At 36.5% G+C, this 24,082-nt stretch overlaps 1 protein-coding gene across 1 annotated transcript in view; it reads left to right on the top strand.

The window, feature by feature from the left end:
• Positions 1 to 21,984, top strand: part of HOOK3 (hook microtubule tethering protein 3) — a 111,522-nt gene extending 89,538 nt beyond the window's left edge. Inside the window, exons 19-22 of the mRNA XM_055124675.1 lie at positions 1,917 to 2,017; positions 4,466 to 4,570; positions 4,738 to 4,809; positions 9,731 to 21,984. Of these exons, the coding sequence (XP_054980650.1) occupies positions 1,917 to 2,017; positions 4,466 to 4,570; positions 4,738 to 4,809; positions 9,731 to 9,871 (419 nt within the window). The 3' untranslated portion in view covers positions 9,872 to 21,984. The remainder of the gene's footprint in view (positions 1 to 1,916; positions 2,018 to 4,465; positions 4,571 to 4,737; positions 4,810 to 9,730) is intronic.
• Positions 21,985 to 24,082: the final 2,098 nt, after the last annotated feature.

Below are 24,082 nucleotides of genomic sequence, written 5' to 3'. Positions count from 1 at the left end.
TCAAGTAGTAGAGCACTTGCCTGGTAAGCCTGAGGTCCTGGGTTTAATCCTTAATATTGCATGTGTCTCCCCATCATCACCTGTGTAGTCCTGTCACACCTGAAGCTCTGCCATTAGTCGCCTTCCCCCTCCCTCAAATTACATAGAGAAGTAGACCTCAAATACATCCGTTAAAATATTTTCAAATTCTTAAAAATTCTTTTCTTTTTTCTTTTCTTTTTTTTTTTTTTTTGCTTTTTTGGGTCACACCCGGCAATGTACAGGGGTTACTCCTGACTCTGCACTCAGGAATTACTCCTGGCAGTGCTGGGGAACCATGTGGAATTCTGGGAATCAAACCTGGGTCAGCTGTGTGCAAGGCAAATGCCCTGCTCACTAGGCTATCGCTCCAGCTCCCAAAAATTCTTTTCTTTTTTTTTTTTTTTTTATTTTTTTTTTTAATTTATTTATTTTTAATTAGAGAATCACCGTGAGGGTACAGTTACAGATTTATACACTTTTGTGCTTATACTTCCCTCATACAAAGTTTGGGAACCCATCCCTTCACCAGTGCCCATTCTCCACCACCCGTAAACCCAGTGTCCCTCCCACCCTCCCCAATCCCATCTCCCCCCCACCCCACCCTGCCACTGTGGCGAGGCATTCCCTTCTGTTTTCTCTCTCTAATTAGCTGTTGTGGTTTGCAATAAAGGTGTTGAGTGGCCGCTGTGCTCAGTCTCTAGCCCTCATTCAGCCCGCAACTCCCTTCCCCCACATGGCCTTCGACTACAATGTAGTTGGTGATCGCTTCTCTGAGTTGACCTTTCCCCGGAACGTGAGGCCAGCCTCGAAGCCATGGGGTCAACCTCCTGGTACTTATTTCTACAGTTCTTGGGTGTTAGTCTCCCACTCTGTTATTCTATATACCATAGATGAGTGCAATCTTTCTATGTCTGTCTCTCTCTTTCTGACTCATTTCACTCAGCATGAAACTTTTCATGCCCATCCACTTAACTACAAAATTCTTGACCTCCTTTTTTCTAACAGCTGCATAGTATTCCATTGTATAGATGTACCAAAGTTTCCTCAACCAGTCATCCGTTCTGGGGCATTCGGGTTTTTTCCAGATTCTGGCTATTGTAAACAGTGCTGCGATGAACATACATGTGCAGATGTTGTTTCGATTGTACTTTTTTGCCTCTCTGGGATATATTCCCAGCAGTGGTATTGCTGGGTCAAATGGGAATTCAATATCTAATTTTTTGAGAGTCGTCCAAATTGTTTTCCAGAAGGGCTGAACCAGTCGGCATTCCCACCAGCAGTGAAGAAGGGTCCCTTTCTCCCCACATCCTCTCCAACAGCGGTTGCTTTTGTTCTTTTGGATGTGTGCTAGTCTCTGTGGTGTGAGGTGGTATCTCATGGTTGTTTTGATCTGCATCTCTCTGATGATTAGTGAAGTAGAGCACTTTTTCATGTGCCTTTTGGCCATTTGTATTTCTTCCTTGGTAAAGTTTCTGTTCATTTCTTTGCCCCATTTTTTGATGGGGTTGGATGTTTTCTTCTTGTAGAGCTCAACCAGTGCTTTATATACCATTGATATCAACCCTTTATCTGATGGGTATTGTGTAAATATCCTTTCCCATTCTGTGTATAGTCTTTGTATTCTGGTCACTGTATCTCTTGCGGTGCAGAAGCTTTTTAGTTTAATGTAGTCCCATTTGTTGATCTCTGTTTTTACTAGATTGCTTAGTTCCGTGTCACCTTTGAAGATACCTTTATCTTCAATATCGTGGAGGGTTTCGCCGACCTTGTCTTCAATGTACCTTATGGTTTGTGGTCTAATGTTGAGGTCTTTAATCCATTTTGATCTGACTTTTGTGCATGGTGTCAGGTCAAGGTCTAAAAAATTCTTTTCTTTTTAACTGTTCCATCTACAGCCCTAAAAATTGAAGAACTGCAAGAAACTTTACGAAAAAAAGAAGAGGAAATGAAGCAAATGGAGGAACGATATAAAAAGTACTTAGAGAAAGCCAAAAGTGTAAGTATGAATTTTGTAGGCATCTCACTCTACTTTGTGATCATGTTCACTGATGTCTTACAACACAATGCGTCTATACTGACTTCTAATGCAGAGATCTCTTAGGAGAAGAATAAGAATTATCAGGAGAAAATGAATTTTAAGTTCTAGTATGTAAAAAATAAGTGGTGGTCATTACCTTAACCTAGTTTAAATTAGCAGCACTAAAGGTAGCCAACCAATATCTGCATGTTTTGTCATGGAGTATCATTGGAATAGCTTACCTGCATTAAGTTATCTTCTAGACCAGGGTTTCTTAAACTTTTTCCTCTCTTGACCTTTTTGCCTGAGACATTTTTCCATAACCCCAGGAATATAAAAATCGATATACAGGTCAAACATTTGATGATAATAAATCACAAATTTATTATAAGGCACAATTTTTATGACCCCCATCTGAGGTTACAGCCAGAGTTTAAGAAGCTAGTTCTCAGGCCGGAGCAACAGTACAGTGTGTAGAGCATTCACCTTGCATTTACCTGACCTGGTTTTAATCCCTATCATCCAGTATGGTCCCTGGAGCTCCACCAGGAGCCATCCCTAAGTGCAAACCAGGAATAAGTCTCAAGTATGGCACAAAAGCAAAACAAAAAAAAAAAAGAAGAAGATAGGTTCTGACCTGACTTTTAATTCTTAGGAAAATTAGATTCTTGAAACAAGTTGAATAAAGGTTTTGGAAATCATCAGGTAAATCCAGAGTTGGGGGAAAAGTGGGAAGAAAACAAGTGTTGTGTTTTGAAAAACAGAAGTGGTCTGTGAAAAGGGGCCACCAGAGACTGTCCAGGGTTAATCAGGCTGCTAATTTAAAGAGATCGAAGTACCAAACCCAGTACTCTAATTGGGTCCTGGTTAGGGGGAAAAAACATTTGGACACTCCTGTGGAGTTGTGGACTTGGACTGAATAGAGATGATTTGTAGAATTGTTTATTTTCTTACCTATGATAATGATAATGATACTGTGATTAAGTTAGAGAAAGGACTTTAGTGAAAGGACATGTACATTGAAGTAATGAAGGGTTTTATGTCATAGGAGCTACAAATTACTCCACTCAAAGGAGCTACAAATTATTCCACTGGGGCTGGAGAGATAGACAGCGGGTAGGGCATTTGCCTTGCACACGGCCAACCCGGGTTCGATTCCCAGCATCCCATATGGTCCCTGAACACCACCAAGAGTAATTCCTGAGTGCAAAGCCAGGAGTAAACCCTGTGCGTCACCTGGTGTGACCCAAACAAAAACAAAATAATAATAATAATAGAATATTCCACTGTGTCTCCTTTGTGAAACATGAAATAAAATGAGACTAACACCCAAGGACAATAGAGACAGGGCCAGGAATATTGCCTCATAGTTGGAAACCTGCCTCATGAGCTGGGGAAGGCAACTGGGATAGAGAAGGGATCACTAAGTCAGTGATGGTTCAAAGGGATTGCTTGGTTGGGAGATGTGTGCTGAAAGTAGACAAAGGACCAAACATGATGGCCTCTCAGTATCTGTATTACAAACCGTAATGCCCATAACTAGAGAGAGAGAAAGAAGGAAATTGTCTGCCATAGAGTCAGGGGGTAGGCTGGGGAGTGGTAGGAGGGATATTGGGTGATGTATCATTGGTGGTGGAAGATGTACACTGGGGGATGACTGAAACTTAATCATGAAAGCTTTGTAACTGTATCTCACCATGATTCAATAAAAAAAATATTCCAGTACGTGTTGTGCAGCAAGAGAAAATTTAGCATGTTATTACAGTAGTAATCAATCTAAGTTAAAGTTTTATCTTATCTAAGTTTCATTGTTTTGCTCCCAAGTTTTATTCTATGGGTATCATTTTTATAGTAAAAGGATTTTACTAAAAAAAATTAATTCGCTGGTTAGAATTGCATGTAAATGTAATGAAAATGTAAATGTCCACGCACACATCAGACCATAGGCAAAGGAAATGGACCACAGTGATGACTTGTAAACCCTTTAGACCAACTCCTTACATAGATAGAAAGGGTTTACCAACCTAAATCAGAAAAAGCAAAGACAATATGGCTATCATTAACAGTAGTGTCTGCTATTAGTATTTTATTCTCTTTTTTTTTCTTTTTGGATCACACCTGGCGATGCACCTAGGAATTACCCCTGGCGGTGCTCAGGGCACCATATGGGATGCTGGGAACCTGGGTCGGCCACATGCAAGGCAAATGCCCTACCCACTGTGCTATCGCTCCAGCCCCTATTTTATTCATTTTAAGCCAGAATTGTTTCTTACGATTGAGTCTTATATAAATTAAAAGTTAAAATGGAATATTTAATATATTTTATTTTTAAGATATCCTTTTAAGATAGCTTTTGATTCTTATTGGGTTTGGGATTATTAAAATAACTCATATAACAGATGTTATATACTTTATTGATTTTTGCAGGTTATCCGTACTCTAGATCCTAAACAGAGTCAAGGAGCAACACCAGAAATACAAGTTCTTAAAAATCAACTCCAGGAAAGAGATCGCCTTTTCCATTCATTAGAGGTAACTTAGTGTACACTAAATAGTATATGATTTCTTTATTATTCCTCAGAACTTTGCTCTGTACATTTGTACCCAGGATTTTAGGACCTTAATGACTTTCTAGAAAGAATTGCTGATTTAGTGGCAGTTTTTCATCTTAAATATGTTTATTTCTGCTTGATTTTTAGAAAGAATATGAGAAAACAAAGAGTCAAAGAGAGATGGAGGAGAAGTACATTGTCAGTGCCTGGTATAATATGGTAAGAAAATAACTCTTTAAATCCTATTGTAAAATTTAGTGAATATGTAATATTATTTTTCTTTACTATAAAAATAATTATACAAAAATGAGTTTGAAAGTAATTGCTAGTCTAACACACTAACAAAATCTTAATGCTGACTTTAAGATTGAAAATCAGAGATTTTAAAAAACAACATTGGGCTGGAGCGATAGCATAGTGGGTAGGGTGTTTGCCTTGTATGCAGCCAACCCAGGTTTGGTTCCCAGCATCTCATATGGTCCCCTGAGCACCGCCACGGGTAATTCCTGAGTGCAGAGCCAGGGGTAACCCCTGTGCATTGCCAGGTGTGACCCAAAAAAAAGCAAAAAAAAAAACCAACATATAATCAGGTTTAGGGCATTTTGAACACAGAATTATCTCTAAGAGACTGAAAGATAACCGGTAGTTTGATTTTTGTCCTTTAGAACTATTTTAATTCCAGGGAAAGTGAATTCAATTATACCTCAACAAAGATATAATAGCTTTGGATCCAGTGCCTTTTTTGGAGTAGTAGTTTACATGAGAAAAGCTGAGCACTGTTGCGCTGTCGTCCGTTGTTCATCAGTTTGCTCGAGCAGGCACCAATAGTGTCTCCATTGTGAAGCTTGTTGTTACTGTTTTTGGCATATCAAATACCCCACAGGTAGCTTGCCAGGCTCTGCCATGCGGGCGGGATACTCTCGGTAGCTTGCCAGGCTCTCCGAGAGGGATGGAGGAATTGAACCCGAGTCGGCTGTGTGCAAGGCAAACACCCTACCTGCTGTGCTATCGATCTAGTCCAAGAAAAGTTTAAATATCTTAAATTTTTGAAAATGTTCATGGATTAAACCCTGGATCACTGGAGGCTGGTCTTATTTATAATCTTTTAATTTTCAGTCACCATGAATTACAGAGTTACAAAATTATTTATTATTAAGTTTCAGGCATACAGTGTTCCAACACCAATCCTTCCACCAGTGTCCACTACCCTTCTGCAGTTTCCTCAGTTTCCCTCTAGTTCCCTTGCCTTCCTCTATGGCAGGCACCATTTCCCTCCACCATTGTCCTTGTGTCCTTTCCCTAATTATTGCCCCCACTGGAGGTTTTTAAATAGAATTTTCCAACTCATACACAGACCAAAAAAACTATAAAGGTATAGTTATAGCACATAACTATATAAATTACAGTATTAAAACTATAAAATTGTAGAAAGAGGCTGAAGAGATAGTCTAGACTTATGACTCTTGTCCATGGTCAACCCATATGGTCCTGAGCACTGTCAGGATTGGTCTGAGATGACAGAGCCAGGGATAAGCCCTAGACACTCTATGTGTGGCCCAGAAACCAAAAAGAAAAACAGGGAGATAGAGAGATAGAACAGGGGTTAAGTACTGCTTGCCTTTCATGCAGCTGGTTCAATTTCTGGCACCACATATGGTCTCCTGAGCACAGACTCAGGAGTAATCTCCAAGTACAACCAGGTGTATGTGGCCCAAAACAAGAATAAAATCATTCAGGCTTAAGTGATAATACAGGGGTCAAGTTGCTTGCTTGTATGCAGACAGTCCTGAACTAATCCCCTGAGCACCTACAGGGATGACCCTAGAACACAGCTGGGAGTTAGCCCTGAGTACCTCCCAGTATGGCCTAAAAACCAATATATATATAAAATGCAGGGGAAAATAAATGATCATCAATATTCTGGATTTTAGTAGGATTTTCTGGATATAAACCTATAAACAACTGGATTTTGAAAAATGCAGGACTTACAAAAATTCTTTGATACACATTTTTTCTTTTTTATCCCTGACCTCTGATTGTGTCATTAACATGTGCTGTCATAGTGTCAGTGTTTGTCTCAGTAATAATCTTTGCCCCAGGCCTCTTAGTGTATAAACTGATAATTCAACAAAAAACTTAATGATAATTTTTTTGGGGGGGTGCTTTTTGGGTTACACACAGCGATGCTCAGGGGTTACTCCTGGCTCTACACTCAGGAATCACTCCTTGTGGTGCTGGGGGACCATATGGAATACTGGGGATCAAACCCAGGTTGGCCTCATGCAAGACTAACGTCCTACCCTCTATTTTATCGCTGTGGCCCCAAATTTAATGACAATTTTTAAAAGAAAAAATGTATACACTTTGTAATTTGTCCACAGAGTTATGCATCTCTTAAAGATGTTTCAGTTAGGGCCTGGAGTGATAGAACAGCAGGTAGGGCATTTGCCGACCCAGCCGACCCAGTTTCGATTCCCAGCATCCCTATGGTCCCCCGAGCACCACCAGGAGTCATTCCTGAGTGCATGAGCCAGGAGTAACTCCTGTGCATTGCCTAGTGTGACCTACAAAGCAAAAAAAAAAGTTTTAGTTAACAATGAACTGCATATATTAGTGTGATAAGTAAATTATACCACATATCCTAGATATATAGTTGGCTGTACCATTTAGGTTCATATAATTGCACATTATAATGTTATCACAATGAAAAAAAATCACCTAATGATATATTTCTCAGTACATACCCCTGTTATGTGATGGATGACTATATTTGGTGATTAAAGTTAGGTTTTTAACACGTTTCTTTTTTTTTTTTGCTTTTTAATATTTTTTTCTCTTTGGGTCACACCCGGCGATGCACAGGGGTCACTTCTGGCTCTGCACTCAGGAATTATCCCTGACAGTGCTCATGGGACCATATGGGATACTGGTAATTGAACGGTCGGCCGCGTGCAAGGCAAAGGTCCTACCTGCTGTGCTATCACTCCAGCCCCAAGACGTTTCAAATTTTAAAAACTATAAAGGAATCGATGTTGGGTTCCAAGTACTGTTTTTATTAAATACAGATTTCTGAAAATGATAAATTTTAAATAGAGAAAAGAATACATGTATGTAAAGACGTTCTTAAGAACTAATCTTGATTATACCAATGCTGTGTCCTCTTTTTACCTCCCTAGAGGTTAGTGTTAGCAGTCTTCAAATTCTTCCCCTCTTTATTAGCAATGTTAGTACTCTTTATTGATTTTTATGAGTTTATAATTATATTTCTTTTAAAACCATATTTATTTTAAACTACTTTTTAAAAGTATTAAAAAGTAGTCCTAATTTTCAGCTCCCGAGAGAATAAAGTGGCAATATTCTCTTCAGAGAATAAAATTCATGTAAACTCTTAAGTTCTGTTCAGTTGTTAGCTGGTAATATCTTCATACACATGCTCATAAAGTTCTTCATCTCAAAACAGCCAAAATGGAAGTGGACATTGAAAGTTCTGAGATTTTGTTTTAGGTATCCAAGAGCATTATGATGAACTTAAATGGTCTTAAAATTTCATTAGGAATTTAAGTAGTTTGAAGATGGGGCTGGTTGATAGTACAGTGGGTAGGGCATTTGCCTTGCACATGGCTGAACTGGGTTCAATTCCCAGCATCCCAAATGGTTCCCCGAGCACCTCCAGGAGTAATTCCGGAGTACATGAGCTAGGAATAACTCCTGTGCATCGCCTGGTGTGACCCAAAGAGAAAAAAATATTAGTGATAAAAAAATAATAGTTGAAGATACATTTGTATATATATATATTTTTTTTTATTTTATTTTTTTTTTTTTTGCTTTTTGGGTCACACCTGGCGATGCACAGGGGTTACTCCTGGCTTTGCACTCAGGAATTACCCCTGGCGGTGCTCAGGGGACCATATGGGATGCTGGGATTCGAACCCGGGTCGGCCGCGTGCAAGGCAAACGCCCTACCCGCTGTGCTATTGCTCCAGCCCCACATTTGTATATTTTAAGTAGAATTTACGTTTTAGTATATGTCGCTAAGATCACCTTATATTTACATATTATAAAGTTTGACATTTTATTCAAATTCTTAAATGCTTTAACCTCAAATTGAGTGAAAAACATGTTTTGGACTTTCTTGTTGGGAAATGGAGGAATGTGGTGTATATAGTAGGATACATATGATTGAAATTCTGTTTGAGAAGCAAAGCCATTATCAATATTTTCTCTAGTAGCTAAGCTCTAGTGATTGAATGATGTATCTTTCAGTCGTCTTCTCTGCCCATTTATTCAGTTCATCTGGGAAAGTCATTTTTCTTTCACAGAGTGGCTTATCTTCCTCATTCTCCTGCCTGATATCCCCAGTTGATCACTTCATCCTTTTGACCAGTGTCTGCTTTCTTCTATGATACTTGTATCCAGTCATTCATAATGTTTTTCCAGCTAGGCTTCTTCACTAACTTATTAAGTACTCATTTAATAATAGCCAGAGACACATATTTTTCTTGAGCCACTCATAGACTTTTCTCTGTTTGTAGAACACCCCCCACCTCACACCCCCAGATTTCTTCTCTCCAGTTAAGGTGCTCTGGCTTTGCACCTGACCCCTTCTTTCTAAACTAGTAAGCCATCTTCCAAGGAGAAGCCCCTGCTCTCAGTTGGGCTCTCTTTTGGAGGCTCTTAGGATTATTTTCTAGTTTTTTGTGAATCCAAGTTCATCTGGAGTGAAGAAAACGGCATAGTGGTATGTATTATACCTAGCGTGGCTGTCCATCTTACAAACAAGTGTTTTTGTGCTTTTCCATGTTCAATAAGTTCTGTGAATCAACAGATATTAATCAGTTACACATTTTTTCTTGGAAAATCAGTGTTTGATTTGAAAGGGAAATATGTATGATTGAGTATGGGTAATGTATTCAAAAAATCTGTTGTTTGGGAATACTATAAATTCAAAGAATTAAGCCCTTTTTCAGAGGAAAATTTCTACCTAATTGCTTGAACTAAAATAAAGGATTTTAATCTGTAATGAACAGAGGGATGTTCGTAATTGTACCCTCTCTTATAACTAAATTCTGCATGATAGAATTTTCTTTTGTGGGCTATTCCATTATTTTTCATTGATTACTTTTCTTTTTCTGTGTTGCAGGGAATGACTCTGCATAAAAAAGCAGCTGAAGATAGACTTGCTAGTACAGGTTCAGGGCAGTCATTTCTGGCTAGGCAAAGACAGGCAACCAGCACGAGAAGATCTTACCCAGGCCATGTTCAACCAGCCACAGCAAGGTAGACAAGTCTTACCTTTAGAGTTAAAAACACCCTACATTCAAAGCATACTTCTGTTACATATACCAACATTTCGGGAAATTCAGCCAGCTTATATTTTGTTTCTGTTTTATGTTAAAATGTAGTTATTTCTCCTTGAGGACTTTCTCCTGTATCCATGTTTTCATTTCTTGGTCTTTTACTTTGTAGTCCTTTCAGTTCCTTTAATGTGCCAAAATTTTTTAAATGCCCAATTAAAAGTGTTGTATAATAGTACTTTTCTTTATATGAAATGTTTTCCCCAATGGTGTAGGCTTTGTAATGAATTAGATTTTCTGCCAACAATTGATACACAATTTATATTCTTTATTGTGCTCTGTGTTATCATGCTTTATAAGAATGTCTTTGTTGAAAGAGAATTAATCTTTTTATGATGTATTCATTATGATGTGTTTTTGATTGTTTTTCCAAATGCACTTCAAGTAACTTGCATATTTACTATCTAAATGGTTGGCAAGTGCACTTTTAGCAAAGATGTATACATTGGCAGAGGTGCTAATCAAATCTTGTGCAAAGCACCTGATAGTAGAAAATGAGTTTTCACATTTTTTTATAGGAAATCAGGTCTATCTGAAGATTTGGAAATTTTTTAGTACATAAATACATTGAGTTTCATTATTTCCTCCTATCTTGTTGGCTAGCAGAATTTAGTGTATTGGTTAAGTTATTTGGAAGAAAATTACGTTTCAAAAAATTAGACTATACTAATCTTTCTTTTGAAATCTCACTGTAACCAAGGACCTGTTTTTGGTAATGTGACTGAAAGAGTATTAAATTGCCCTCCCATCTGAAATATCTGCTCTTCATATACTCACAAGTACTCTCGAGGTATTTTCTTCTAGACGTGCACCTTGTGTGTTCTCAGTCTTTACACTGCTATATTTCTTAATAATTCCTCAGTTATAATTTTAGTATCAGGTAGGTCAATAAGTGGCATTTATAGATTATATTATGTCATATTTTTCACATATTCACGTTTTCCTGATTCTATATACTAGTTCAAGAATCTGTTACCGAACAGATTGTCTTGGGTATTTGGTTGCCGCAAAATGCTTAGATTTGTTGTCAGATTGTTAACCATTCAATAATGATTGTAAAGCATACTGACAACATGACTACATAAGGTGCTATATTAATGCAAAATATCATTTATTTGAAAAATGAAAAGGCGCTGCCAAAGTCTCATTGATTCAAATGATACTTAGTTTCCTACAGCTTTTTTTTTGTCCATCATTTAACAACAAATCAATGAAATTAGGTCAATTTTTTTCATTTGTTTTAGAAAGGTCATTTAATAAGAGGATATTTTATTTCATGTGCTTGCTATTCAGAAGTTCGTGTTTTATTTTGCTATCTATATTAAGCGTAGTTGAGTAGGGAGGCGGAAAAATAGTTCAGTGGTAAGGCCTACACGTGCCCAACCCAGGTTCAATTTTTGGCACCCCTATATGGTCCCGTAAGCACTGCCAGGAGTGATCTTTGAACACAGAACCAGAAATAATCTCAGAGGACTGCTGGGTATGGCCCCGAAACCAAAATAAGTAAATACAGATGACTAACTTTAAGTCAAGTCAAGGAAAATGTAATTGTGAATTTTCAGAAACTATATGTGTTCGCTTTTTAAGTTATTTTCTTTTTTTATAAGAAATTTTACCTAAAAATTAGTATTTTTGTTTCAAAAACTGTACTTGAAAGGTATTAGAATATGCACAGAAATAATTCCATACATTGTGCTGATATTTTGCATTAAATACAATATCTGAATGTAGTATGAATTGATATGCATACTGCAGGATCTTAGTAATAATGAAGAAAACCATGAGAGTAGAATGCATTGTGGGGTTTCAGAGCTAGGTAAACCTAGTCAACATAAAAATATTTGACATACAAGATTAAAAAGTAGGATGGCTCTTACCTCTCCTCCTATTCCACAAGTACCTTAGGGTTCAACTAATAGAAATTCATTGTCTTAAAGCAGATATATTCTCTAATTGGGTTAGAAAGATGCTACGCTTTTAGGACATTTTCTTAAGCATCTTTTGGCATGCTCTACTTATAGTGTTTACATTCATAATATCCATTCTCTTTTACTGTGCCATTAAGGTGTAGTAAATTATTTTCATTATATAAAAGAAATTCTATTTTTAAACATTCTGTCATTTAAAAATAAAAATTTGAATTAAAAGTAGCTGTAACAACAAAAAGACCTGTTCCCTTAGCTTTGGACAAGTTTTATAAAATCTCTCTTTCTCTAGTAATCAGTGATTTCTTAGAAAGGTTATCTGGGAGTGGAAAGGCATCGGGTGTTTTCATCTGGATGTGAGTTCGATACTGTGCTGTTTCCTCAAGCCCCTTGTACCCAGTACCATCATCAAACCCATGATTCTCTTGGACTGCGGCCCTGGTTCTTGCTAGCAGTACAGTGAATAGACTGTCACTGCTTTAGTTGGTATGAGCCACCCCAGCATCCAGAGCCTCGTAAAAAAAATGTTTGTTTCCTGTTTTCCTTCTAATCAGGGTATGAAATTACCAAGTAAATAATTAAAGAATATTGAAGCATCTTGTATCTGAGTCCGTATTTCACATGAGTCCATCCCAAACATGTAGTCCATATCTAAGAGGTTTGTAATAGGGGTAAGTCCAGCAAATAGCATTTTACCACTTCTAAAAATAAGAATAGATAGCACAGTTGGATGTTTCTTAAAAGCCCTTTCAAAAACTTCATCATTTTAATCAATTATCTAATTACTTGATCATAATTAATATAAAGAACTAAATAAATAAAAGGCCAGTGTTCCAAAATCAATCTAGATTGAAATGTTTCTCTTAGATAGTCCTAGCCAGGTAAAGTTGGCTTGATGAAATTTTTAGATAAAGGGTAGTGACCTCTGTAATGCTGAAATGTTCTTATTTCTTTTGTTTGCATAACAAAAACTGAGTTGTATAAAATTAAGCCAAATGTTACTGGATCAGAAACATCAATATGTGTATTTCTTTTCTTTGGTCAACAATAAGAGATAAGTTAAAGATGAGTTAGGAAGAATTAATAAAACACATCCTTTTAATGACCTGAGTGATAGTACAGCATTTGCCTTGCAAAAGATTGACTCGGATTTGATCCCAGGCATTCCATATGATCCCCAGAGCCCTGCCACAAGTGATCCCTGTGCACAGATGAGTGTGATCCAAGAACCAAAAATATTATGTGTGTGTTTATATGCATATGTATTTATACATATGTATATATTCTTATTTTAAGTAAATTCTTATTAAGTGATTTGAAATATGTTTTAGTATATCTGGTTTTTATCAAGCATCCATCTCTAATATAGCGCTATATATAAATCTTTATCCCAATTTAAGAATTATCTTTGATTATCTTGATTTATAAAATTATTTTTGCTATTTATTTAATTAACAGTTATCCAGCTCTTAGATTCCCAGAATATAGTGATCCCCAGTGAGACCATTATGGGATTTATCTCAAAAAGCATCTACAGCCCACAGCTAGTATAACCCTGGCTAGTTTATAGTCATTTGAATATGAAGGTCTTTGTTCCAAAAGTGAGAAATTCTTTATTAGCACCTTGCTTTTTAGCTAAGGGCAAAATAGCAACATTGAGATAAAATGCTTTTTGTTTTCTATTCATTGAACTACAAAGAATACTTCACCTTTTTTAAATCTTGTATTATAAAGAACCTCTGCCTATAAGTGTCTGTTTGAGCTGATAATAGTATTGTACTTCTTAGCAATGAAAGCTGTTAGCCTAAATTAGCATTAACATGTCACTGTCACTGTCACTGTCATCCCTTTGCTTATGGATTTGCTCAAGCGGGCACCAGTAAAGTTTCCATTGTGAAATTTGTTGTTACTGGTTTTGGCATATCGAATTAACATGTATACTATAGCACAAAGTCTTCAAGCATTATTTTAGCATGTTTATTTTTCCCTTTTTATAGCTGCAGTGGGTTTTCCTCTATAAAGATAGTATCTTTTTCTCTTACCCTGTTTAAAATGTCAGCTTATTTTGGTTGCTTCCTGTTTCATTACATTTAGAATGAAGTTTCAGAGCTGCTTTGTAAGGTTTTTTTATATATATGTCATAGGGTTTGTGTTTTGGGGTTTTTTTTTGTTTGTTTTGTTTGCTTTTTGGGTCACACTTGGGGTTGCACAGGGGGTTGCTCCTAGCTTTGCACTCAGGAATTACTCCTGGCAGTGCTCAGAGGACCATATGGGATACTAGGAATCAGACCCAGGTCAGCCTCGTGCAAGACAAATGCCCTATCCACTGTGCTATTGCTCCAGCCCTTATATCATAGGTTTTTATCTGAGGTAGGATATTTTTAGTGTAGCTGTCATTCATTTCTCTTTTTTTTTTGGCTTTTTGATTTTTTCATTTTTGGGGTCACACCTGGTGATGCTCAGGATTTATTCCTGATTCTACACTCAGAAATTACTCCTGGCAGTGCTCAGGGGACCATAATGCTGGGGATCGAATCCAGGTCAACCATGTGCAAGGCCAGTGCCCTCCCAACTGTACTGTCTCCCTGGCCCCTATTATTGTTCAAGTTTTTACTTTGTCTAAAGCATATTAAATCATTCCTTTAATTTAAAATTTTTAACTTTACCTAATTTCAGCTCAATGGTTTTATCTTTCAGTTTTATAAATACTGTTTAATTCTCAGAAACTTAGAATGCATAAAATAATTTGCTGCTGACACTGCTCATTTCTATCCCCCTCCATTTCCAAGTCATTGGATGTACCAGTGTTTAGCTTTTTGTTTCCTTAATGCAGAGCAGCACAACTGTGATGACACTACGTCTTTTAAATCACTGATTATATTCTTTGAAAGTCTATACCTATTTTGTTTTTAAACAAACCTTTATTAAACCACTCTACATATCTTTATGAGCATAAACTCTTTTTAAAATGTATTTAACTTTAATCTACATGTATCTTTATGTGCATAAAAACTTTTTAAAATGTATTTAACTTTTATTTTGAAACAGAAATATGCTTTTATTCTTGGAATTGCACTGAAAATCCTAGAGATGGGACATTAGTTTGAGAAACAAAAGATAAACCTAATAAGTCAGTGTATGAGTTTGGCAGTTGGAAGCAGGGACAGTATCTATAAATGTTTTCTAATTTATATCGTCTGATACTATAACATCACCAGTATTTTTTTCTGTTTTCATATGTTTTCTATTAATATTCATAAGACTAGGTTTGTATGCTATATATAAATGAGCATTGAAATCTGAAAAAAGTAACAGAAGGTTGTTATGCAGATCCATTCTGTGAGAGTAGAATGGAGGGTCAGGGTAAGAAATGCCTGATTATAACAAATATTTAGCAAATAGAAGTATTAATACTATTAAAATTTAACTGCTTTAACAAATATTCCTAATGTAATAGTAATAGATAACACAAAATCTCTATATAAGACTGTATTGTTCAGTGAGAGATGGTAGATAAAAGTATAATTTATATTCTGTTCTGCTCTTAAAAGGGCACTAACTAGTCATATAATACTAGCTATATTTTTTATTTTTGAAGAGAAAGCATCTATTTTCTTTTTTTAATTATTAAACCATTTCTAACATAGTTGATTTAAGGCCATTAAAAATGCAGTGGCAACAGGGAAATAGCTCAGAAGGCTGGAATACATTCTTTGCACGAGGAGCCCCAGGTTCACTCCCCAGAATTGCATGTTACTAAGTACTGATCTGGGATTAGCCACTAGGTTCCTGCAGGTAAGCCCCAAAAAGGGAGAGAAGAGAGAATACAGTGATTCAGTGTGATGGCAAGAATTCTGTGGTGGCTGAAAAGCACTACTGGCCTTCTAACATTTTCGTAGACATGGTGTTTATGTATTTTACAAGAGATAGTGTGAATTTTATGTCCCCTATAATTATACGTAGAAACCCTATATAAATTTTATTTAAAATTAAGGAAAGAGCAGTATTGGTTGGTTGGCTTTTTTTTTTTAACATAATCAAGGAGAATTTGTTTATCTGTTAACACTAGCATTGGGCTCTGATTTAGGGTCTAAAGATGAAATTAAAATCAAATGAGAGCCTACTGCTACAGAAAATCAAATGGTGTCATTTTAAGAAAGGAGTGTTTTGCTGTTGTTCTTTGTTTGTTTGTTTGTTTGTTTGTTTGTTTTATTGTATCACCCTAAGATACATGGTTACAAAGTTGTTCATGATTAGGTTTCAGTCATACAGTGTTCCAACACCTGTCCCTTCATTGGTGTATATTTCCCACCACTTCATTGGTGTATATTTCCCACCACCAATGTGTCCAGTTTTCGTCCTGCCACCACCCCCAGCCTGCCTCTCTGTGGCAGTCATTTCTCTCTCTCCCTCTCTCCCTCTCAATCACTCTCTTTCTCCTATCTCTTTTTCTCCCCTCTCCACCTCCGTCCTCCCACCCTGCTACTTCCTCTTCTCCCTCCTCTTTTTTTTAAATGTTTATAGTTATTCACGATTTATTACATTCACTATTCCAACACCAATACTGCCACCATTATTCTTTCCCACCACCACTTCCAATTTTTTATGCATTATGATTTGGAGGCTAGGCCCATAGTTGGAAGCTTGATACAGGTGGCAGCAGGAGGGAAGTGCAGGCAGGCTGTTGAGGTTTCTTTAATTAACATATTCAAGGAAAATGTGTGTATCTGATACATTACCACCAGGTTCTGAGTTTGGTGCTTACAATGATGATTTTCACCGAATGAGGGCCCACAGTGAAAACTGTCACCCCAGCTTTTTTAAAGAGGAAAAGGAGCAATGTTCAAATCTACCTCCCTCTTCCTCTGCGTTAGGGAATACTTAGAAGAAGGGACTTGAAATATTTGTCTGTCTTGAAAAAACAGGAGGTCTAAGGATAAACAGGATGATGCTGATTTGTTTTTCTGTGCATTTCACTCTTAAAAAACAACATAAGGGTGCTGGAGTGATAGCACAGCGAGTAGGACATTTGCCTTGCATGCAGCCGACCCGGGTTTGATCCCCAGCATTCCACATGGTCCCCCAAGCACCACCAGGAGTAATTCCTGAGTACAGAGCCAGGAGTTAATCCCTGTGCATCGCCGGTTGTGACCCCAAAAAGAAAAAAAAAAACACCACAAAACAAATCTGAGCTTTCTTGCTGTTTTCAAGGTAAGAGATAAGTAAACAATTGATGTAAAGTATGTTTCCTTTAGGGAAACAATTTCTCCCTTAGGGCCAGGATTTCAAAAATCAACAGAGAAGGCCTCAAAATTTTAGGTGTATAGGACTATCAAATGCAAATTATTTCTACTCAGTTTTTTAAAAGTATCATATATCATGAGAACAACCATCTTAAAGTGTGAGAGAGAAGACTACCAAAGGATGTTGAGGCACTGTTGTATGTGGGGAACAGGCATTTTCACTTCAGAGAGTTCTAAATTGTTGAAGGAAAATAGTTTAGGTATCATGTTGTAAAACTAAAGGAATTTACATTTAATCTTGGTATGTATCTCAGACTGTACATACATTCTGTTGTGTGTTTATTTTGTATCTGTCACTGTTTGAATTGTCAATATTATTTACTACTTCTAGCCATTTATTTATTATTTATACTTTACTGGAAAAGTCACAGCACTTTACTAGTATTATTTTCCCTCTTCCTTTCTGTAGCATTTTCTGAATACCTTTTTTTACTAGAGTTCTTGTCCTTATTTTAGAGTACTCACTAAGACCATGTAAAAGATACCCCAGTTAAAAGGTAGTTTTTCAAGTTTTAAACTTACCTGACGTCTTTAAAGTCAGATCTGTGTTATAGAAGCCTATCTGAAACTGACTTGGAACTCTGAGACAAAAATCTTCTATTTCACATTACTACTCTGGAAGCTGTTGGGCAGGAAGATAGGTGCAACAGAGCCAGGTCCTCTCAAAGGTAAACATGATAGAGACTAGTTTTCTGGAGTTGCATTTTTAACAAGTCAATAATCTGATTTATCCAAATATGTTCATAGTCTCTCCAGAATTGTCTGTTCCCAGAGATGGAAGAAAGAAAGCTAAATTCCAGGAACTGTGAACTAATTCCCAAATTCCAGGAACTGTGAAGTAATTTCCAACTTATCTCACTAGTACTTGGTGCGAGTGAGGTAATTTGAAAATGAGATGCTAAAGATGACAGAATATGAATCAGAGAGAGTCCAAGTAGGTGCACACAGCGAACCGCAATTCAGGCCCTGGCACTACAAATGATCCCTTTTTATGTATGGCACAGCTAGGTGTGACCCCAAAACAAAAAAGATGACAAAATACTTCAGAGAGATACTTAGTTCTACTACAGGAGATATGTTTCATGAACATTTTCTTACATTCAAATATGGAGAAGTTTTCAGCTTGTTTATTTTTAGGAGTCAAGACTTCGATTTGTAACTTGAATATTAAATTATAATCCAAAATTACTGAGCTGTTTTTGTTACATAATCATTGACACAAGATAATAGAAAATAGAATATTTTTAGAATATGTTTCTGGATATTATTCTTCCAGAGTTCTGTTTTATTTTATGTTTAAAAGTCAGACATGCTCTTCCTGAGCTTGTTCTGCTGAATGTGCTCTGCTTTGGGCAAATCCTACAGAGGCGCCCTGAAGTCCAGGATGCTGACACTGGAGCAAAGGGCTTCTCTTGTCCTCCCAGAGGAAAAGATTAACAATTAAGCACACATATTTCTTTGTCTCTTGTCTCTCACGCACTCACTCTCTCTCACACAGACAAAAAGTTTTGAATAGCTAGCTACTAATTGTGGATAGATCCCCTCTAAATTTTTTTATTTTGGGAAAATAGTCTGGTTTGTTAGTTCAGATGAAAATAAATTATAGACCTGCATTGTCCAATTAGTAGCCGCTAGACACAGTTGCTAATTTGCCTTTAATTAAAATTAAATATAGAAATCCTACTTGGGAGGTGCCCTGTTACATCGTTAGAGGCTTCCTACTCTTTTTCTTTGTTTTCCATTATCTTAAGTCTCTTCTGAATTTGGCAAAATGTAAATGAAACAAAGGTAAAATTAAATACAGTTTAAAATTTAGCCATATTTTAATTGCTTAAAATCACATGGAGGGCAGTTTGCATATTTAACAGCACCTTCATAGGACGTTTTCATCGTTGCAGAAATGCTTGACAGGGTTGTTATAATGAATGCCGAAAGAAAATGAAAGACAAGGGTATTGTTTATAATAACTCTTTGTAATTTTTACCACCATAGATAAAGCTGTTTTTCTTACTAAAATTATTATCAGCCTTTTTCTAAGAGCTTGGGAAAACAAGACACTCTTTTTTGAAGTTTTCAATATTTTTTTAAAGATTCTCAGCCTATCATTTTTCAAATAAAACAAATTACTTCGTAAATCATAACTTAGTATCTTCAGTTTTTTCCCTTTCACAAAAAGCTCCTTTAAACTTGATACTATGTAGTTGTCGAACACCTATCAAATAGAATGTGATGAGTTTGTTTATGAATAATAATTAGCAAGGTTATCATAGTAGTAATAAGCAAATTTGCAAAAATAGCATAGCCTGTTTTATTTTATGTTTAAAAATCAGACATGCTCTTCCTGAGATTTGAATGCTCTTCCTGAAAACAGATTTGAAATGTTTTCAAATCTATAGATCTAATGAAAGTTGCCATTTTATTTGTTTCTGTCCCTTTAATTTTTTCTCTGCATAAAGTCACATTTGAGGATAGTACAAAACGTCATGAGCTTGCCTTGTAAGCACCTCAGATGTTCTCCCAAGCCCCGCTAGGAGTGACTCCAGAGTGCAGAACCAAGAGTAAGCCCTGAGCACCAACAGGTGTGGCCAAAAACCTGAGAGAGAGAAAAATCCCATTGAGTGGGGCAGGGCTAGGATTCAAGCAAATGGAACTGCTTGCGGCTCCTAGAGAAATTGTACGTTTGATTATTTTCCACTTTAAATCACGAATCAACTCTTGGTTATTGTCAGTTCCAGTACCTAATAAAAAATTATGAGTCAGATTTCCTATGTTAAAAGTTATTTTCAGGACTGGGGAGATAACTCAAGGGGTCGGACCAGATGTTCCCGCATGATTAGCCCAGGAACAACACCCCATGACTCAGCACCCCAGGGTGTGGCAAAAAAAGAGGAAACTTTTCTCATTATTAGTTAATAAAACTTTTTTTTTAATATTAACACATTGACACCAGTGCTGCAATTTGTGTATCTTGTCATCTGGTAACTTTGTTGGTCGGTGCAGAACTAAAGTGTAATAGGAAATTTTGGTTTTCTTTCAACAGATACAAATTATAATTTTTTAAATTCTCAATAATCAAATTAATTTTCAACTATATGGCAGTTTATTCTAGTTGATAGTACAGCATGTTCAAAGTGACATCCAGGTGTGAGCCACTAGTGATACGCACTGATGTCAGTGTTGAATAGACTTTGCTGGTTAGCATAGTTGTATAACTGATGGTTCCTTGAAGATTTTAGTGAGAATAAGAACCGAGTCATGGTTGTTTGAATCAGCCTGGTACTTTGTTAAAATTACCATGTTGGAAAGTCATGATGCTTTTATTAGCTTCTAAATTATTTCAAACAACAAATTTTCTAGTAGTGTCAAGTTCCAAGCAAGGGCCAGAGCAATAGTACAGCGGTAGTGCACTTGTCTTTTACGAGCCAACCCTGGGTGGGTCCCAGGCATCCCATGTACTTCCCTGAGCCCTACAAGGAGTGGCTCCTGAACACAGGGATAGGAGGAAGTCCTGAGCACCACTGGTGTGACCAAAAAAATAATAATAATTCTAGGGAAACTGTAATAAAAATTCATTTGAGTACATGTACATTAATGGTGTGATTTAGTTTCTTTTGTTATTTTCTTGATATTCCAGTTTAATGTACGTTTTACAGATGTGTTAAGTGAAATTTTCAATGTGGCTGAAATAAGAAATTACAATTTAATATAAATACAGGGAATGACTGTACACATGCCAATCAATTATTTGGAGCCTTTTAATATTAACAATTGTCTTATTTTTTAATAGCCTTTGTTACTTAAAATTAAGATGCACTAAAATATCATTGCTGTCACTAACTTGACTCTTTATAGGTTGTAAGACTGAATGCTTTGTACTTAGAATAATTTTCAGGTTTATCTTATTTTGCAATTTTTATGTTTTAAAAATTGCCCCACCATTTTAACACTCATTTATTAGGTTGTATAATCAGTGGTAGAATCCAAACATATCTAATAATTTGCCTTATTTTGAATAAGTCCTATCAAAGACTTGAGGGTAGAAAGAGATTTTTGTTTTTCCTAGAGTATTTTTTAAACTTTCCAAATGAGCTGGAAAACACCTTAGTGCATTGGAGTTGGAGTTTTCTTGGTTACAGTCCCAGCTCTGAAGCCTTATATTCATGTCTTAAGTATTATTGATCTGTGAATTGTCATTTTCGTATTTGGTTATATAGTTAACCACCTTGCAAAAAAAGATATTGCTAGATATATTCTTATTTCTGGTTGACTGAATTTACAGTTTTATAATATTTCTCTTGTCATTGGAATCTAAAAATCAAATCCACATAGGACTCTAAACATCATTTTACAAATAGAATTAATGCATTTACCAGCTTATCAACCATTTGCTATGTGTTAGATTGGTGTATTTTTCTCATTGTTTTTGTGGTAAATTGGGCGGTACAGAGACTCAGCAAGAAATTTTCATTAAAATCACATACTTCAAGAAATCACCAGAAGACAAATTTTCAATTGTTTTGAAATCTTGTATTTCCTTTTGATATACTAATTCATTTAATCAAGACTTCCAGTTTGTTATGGTATTCTATGTATGTGTTTATATGTATGCATATAATATATGTATATGTATATGAAGAATAAAGTTAAGATTTGGTCAAGCTATATTTTCCCATTCAAGTACAAAAATGTTTTCAAGACTGCAAAAGTGTACAGTTGTTAAACAAGTTGTAAATAAAGACTTGTATAAAAATTCAATTTAGTTTTTTTTTCTCTGCTGTTAAACTATAATAAACATGAAATAATTGTCTGGTAGTATCATCTGCTTTACTTTGACACGTCCGATAGTTGTCGTGTCAATTTAAAGGTTATTATAAGTCAATAATATGCATGTTTTTCCAGTATCTGAGGTTTTGTTTAGACTTGGGCTGGCACTTGGTATTTATAAGTTGATTATCCAATTGTTCTTACGGATAATAGTTAAAACTGACTTCTCTCCTTATATAATTCTCAAGATTGTAACTTGATAGAATCATACCACAAATAGTACAGCAAGATTCAATGGTAGAGTGTTTACATTGTTTGATGAAACATTTTTGTTAAAGCATCCTATTTAGGCCATAAAGTCTCCATTTCCTATCTAGACGCTGACAAAATGTGTTGCTCTTTTCCCCATCCCCAAACTTACCATTATTGAAATACAGCATATTTGGCCACAAAAAAAAAGGGAAAGAAGGAGAAAAAACATAGAGTTTGGAGAGTGGGGTTGGAAAGGGGCTGAGTAATTCTTTTTTCCTGGAAAGGGCAGTAGGTCAAATAAGTTGAGGAATTTGCAGAAAGATCTAGCTGACCTTTTCATTAATGTTCTGTATAGTGGTAGTGACTGTGTGGAGCTGATTATGTTAATAATCAGCTTTAAAGAATTAAAAGTTAAAAAGCAGTATTCCTTTTTTTTTTTTTCTTTTTGGGTCACACTGGGCGATGCACAGGGGTTACTCCTGGCTCATGCACTCAGGAATTACTCCTGGCGCTGCTTGGGGGACCATATAAGATACTGGGAATCGAACCCAGGCCACATGCAAGGTAAACGCCCTACCCGCTGTGCTATTGCTCCAGCTCCAACAGTACTCCTGTATCAAAAAGTAAGTAAAATTAAAAGTGAAGTTAGCACCAAGAAAATAATTAATAACTAATAGGAAGGGTCCTTGCCTTGCACGCAGCTGTCACAAGTTAGGTCCTAACACCCTGTATGGTCCCCTGCATGCACCAGGAGTGCTCTATGAATTCAGAGCCAAGTGTGACCCAAAAACAAACAAGAAATAGTAGTAGTTTAACTTCGTTTTTAATTTGGATGCTTTGATTTTTTTTTCCTTTCTCTTTTTTTCTTTTTCTGTTTTTCTTTTGGTTTTGGGCCATACACAGCTGTGATCAGAGCATATACCTGTGTCTTTGCTCAGGGAACTATATGTGGTTTTTGGAATCAAATTGGGATTAGTTTCATACAAGACAAATGCTTTACTTCCTCTTTATCTCTCTGACCCTGGTTTCTTTTCCTTGCATGATTGCTGTGGTGAGGATTTCCAAAACCGTACTAATAATTGTAGGTGAAAGAACATCCTTGCCTTGTGTGTGCACAGACGGAAGATTTTCAGGATTTTTTGCTGTTGAGTGAGATGTTGGCTGTGGGTTTGTGGTATATGACTGTTTCTATCTTGAGGTATGTTACTTCTATCTTGATTTGGTTGAAGTGGTTTTTTTGTAAACATGAGTAGATATTGGATCTTGTCAGAAGCCTCCACATCTATTGAAATGGTTAGATGATTTCTTAATTTTATTTATTTAGGAAGTTATAATGTTGAAAGTTATGGTATTGAACTACAAGTTTACTACAGTCATCACCACCAAGATAACAATGACCTTCACCACTGTACCAACATCTCTCTATCTAAGCTTCTTCCCTACTGCCCCCCCCAGGTTTGATAACTGACTTTTATAGTTTCTTGTTTTGAAAAAGTGTATTACATTAATTGTTTGTGTGTATTGAGTCATCTTCGCATCCCTAGGATAAATTCCACATGATCATGGGGAGTGGAGTAAGCCCAGAGCATTGTTGGGCATGAGCCGAAGCTAAAAACAACAACCAAAAAACAGCTGATTTCATTTTCCCTTTGTATTTTCTTAATTTCTTTTTGTTATTGTTTTTTGGGGGGTCCTTACCCAGCAGTGCTCAGGGGTTCCTCTTGGTGGACTTGGGGAACTCTCTTGGGTGCCGGGCATCAAACCGTTGTATGGCAGATGCACTGCTCTGTTTTCTTAATTTATTTAGTCACCCATGAATTACAAATCTAGTCATGGTTGGGTTTCAGGCATACAATGTTCTGACACCAAACCCCTTACCAGTATTACTGCCCTC

Source organism: Sorex araneus, chromosome 1, assembly GCF_027595985.1.
Source record: "Sorex araneus isolate mSorAra2 chromosome 1, mSorAra2.pri, whole genome shotgun sequence".
NCBI lineage: Eukaryota > Metazoa > Chordata > Mammalia > Eulipotyphla > Soricidae > Sorex > Sorex araneus.
This window is presented reverse-complemented; position numbering and strand designations above follow the sequence as displayed.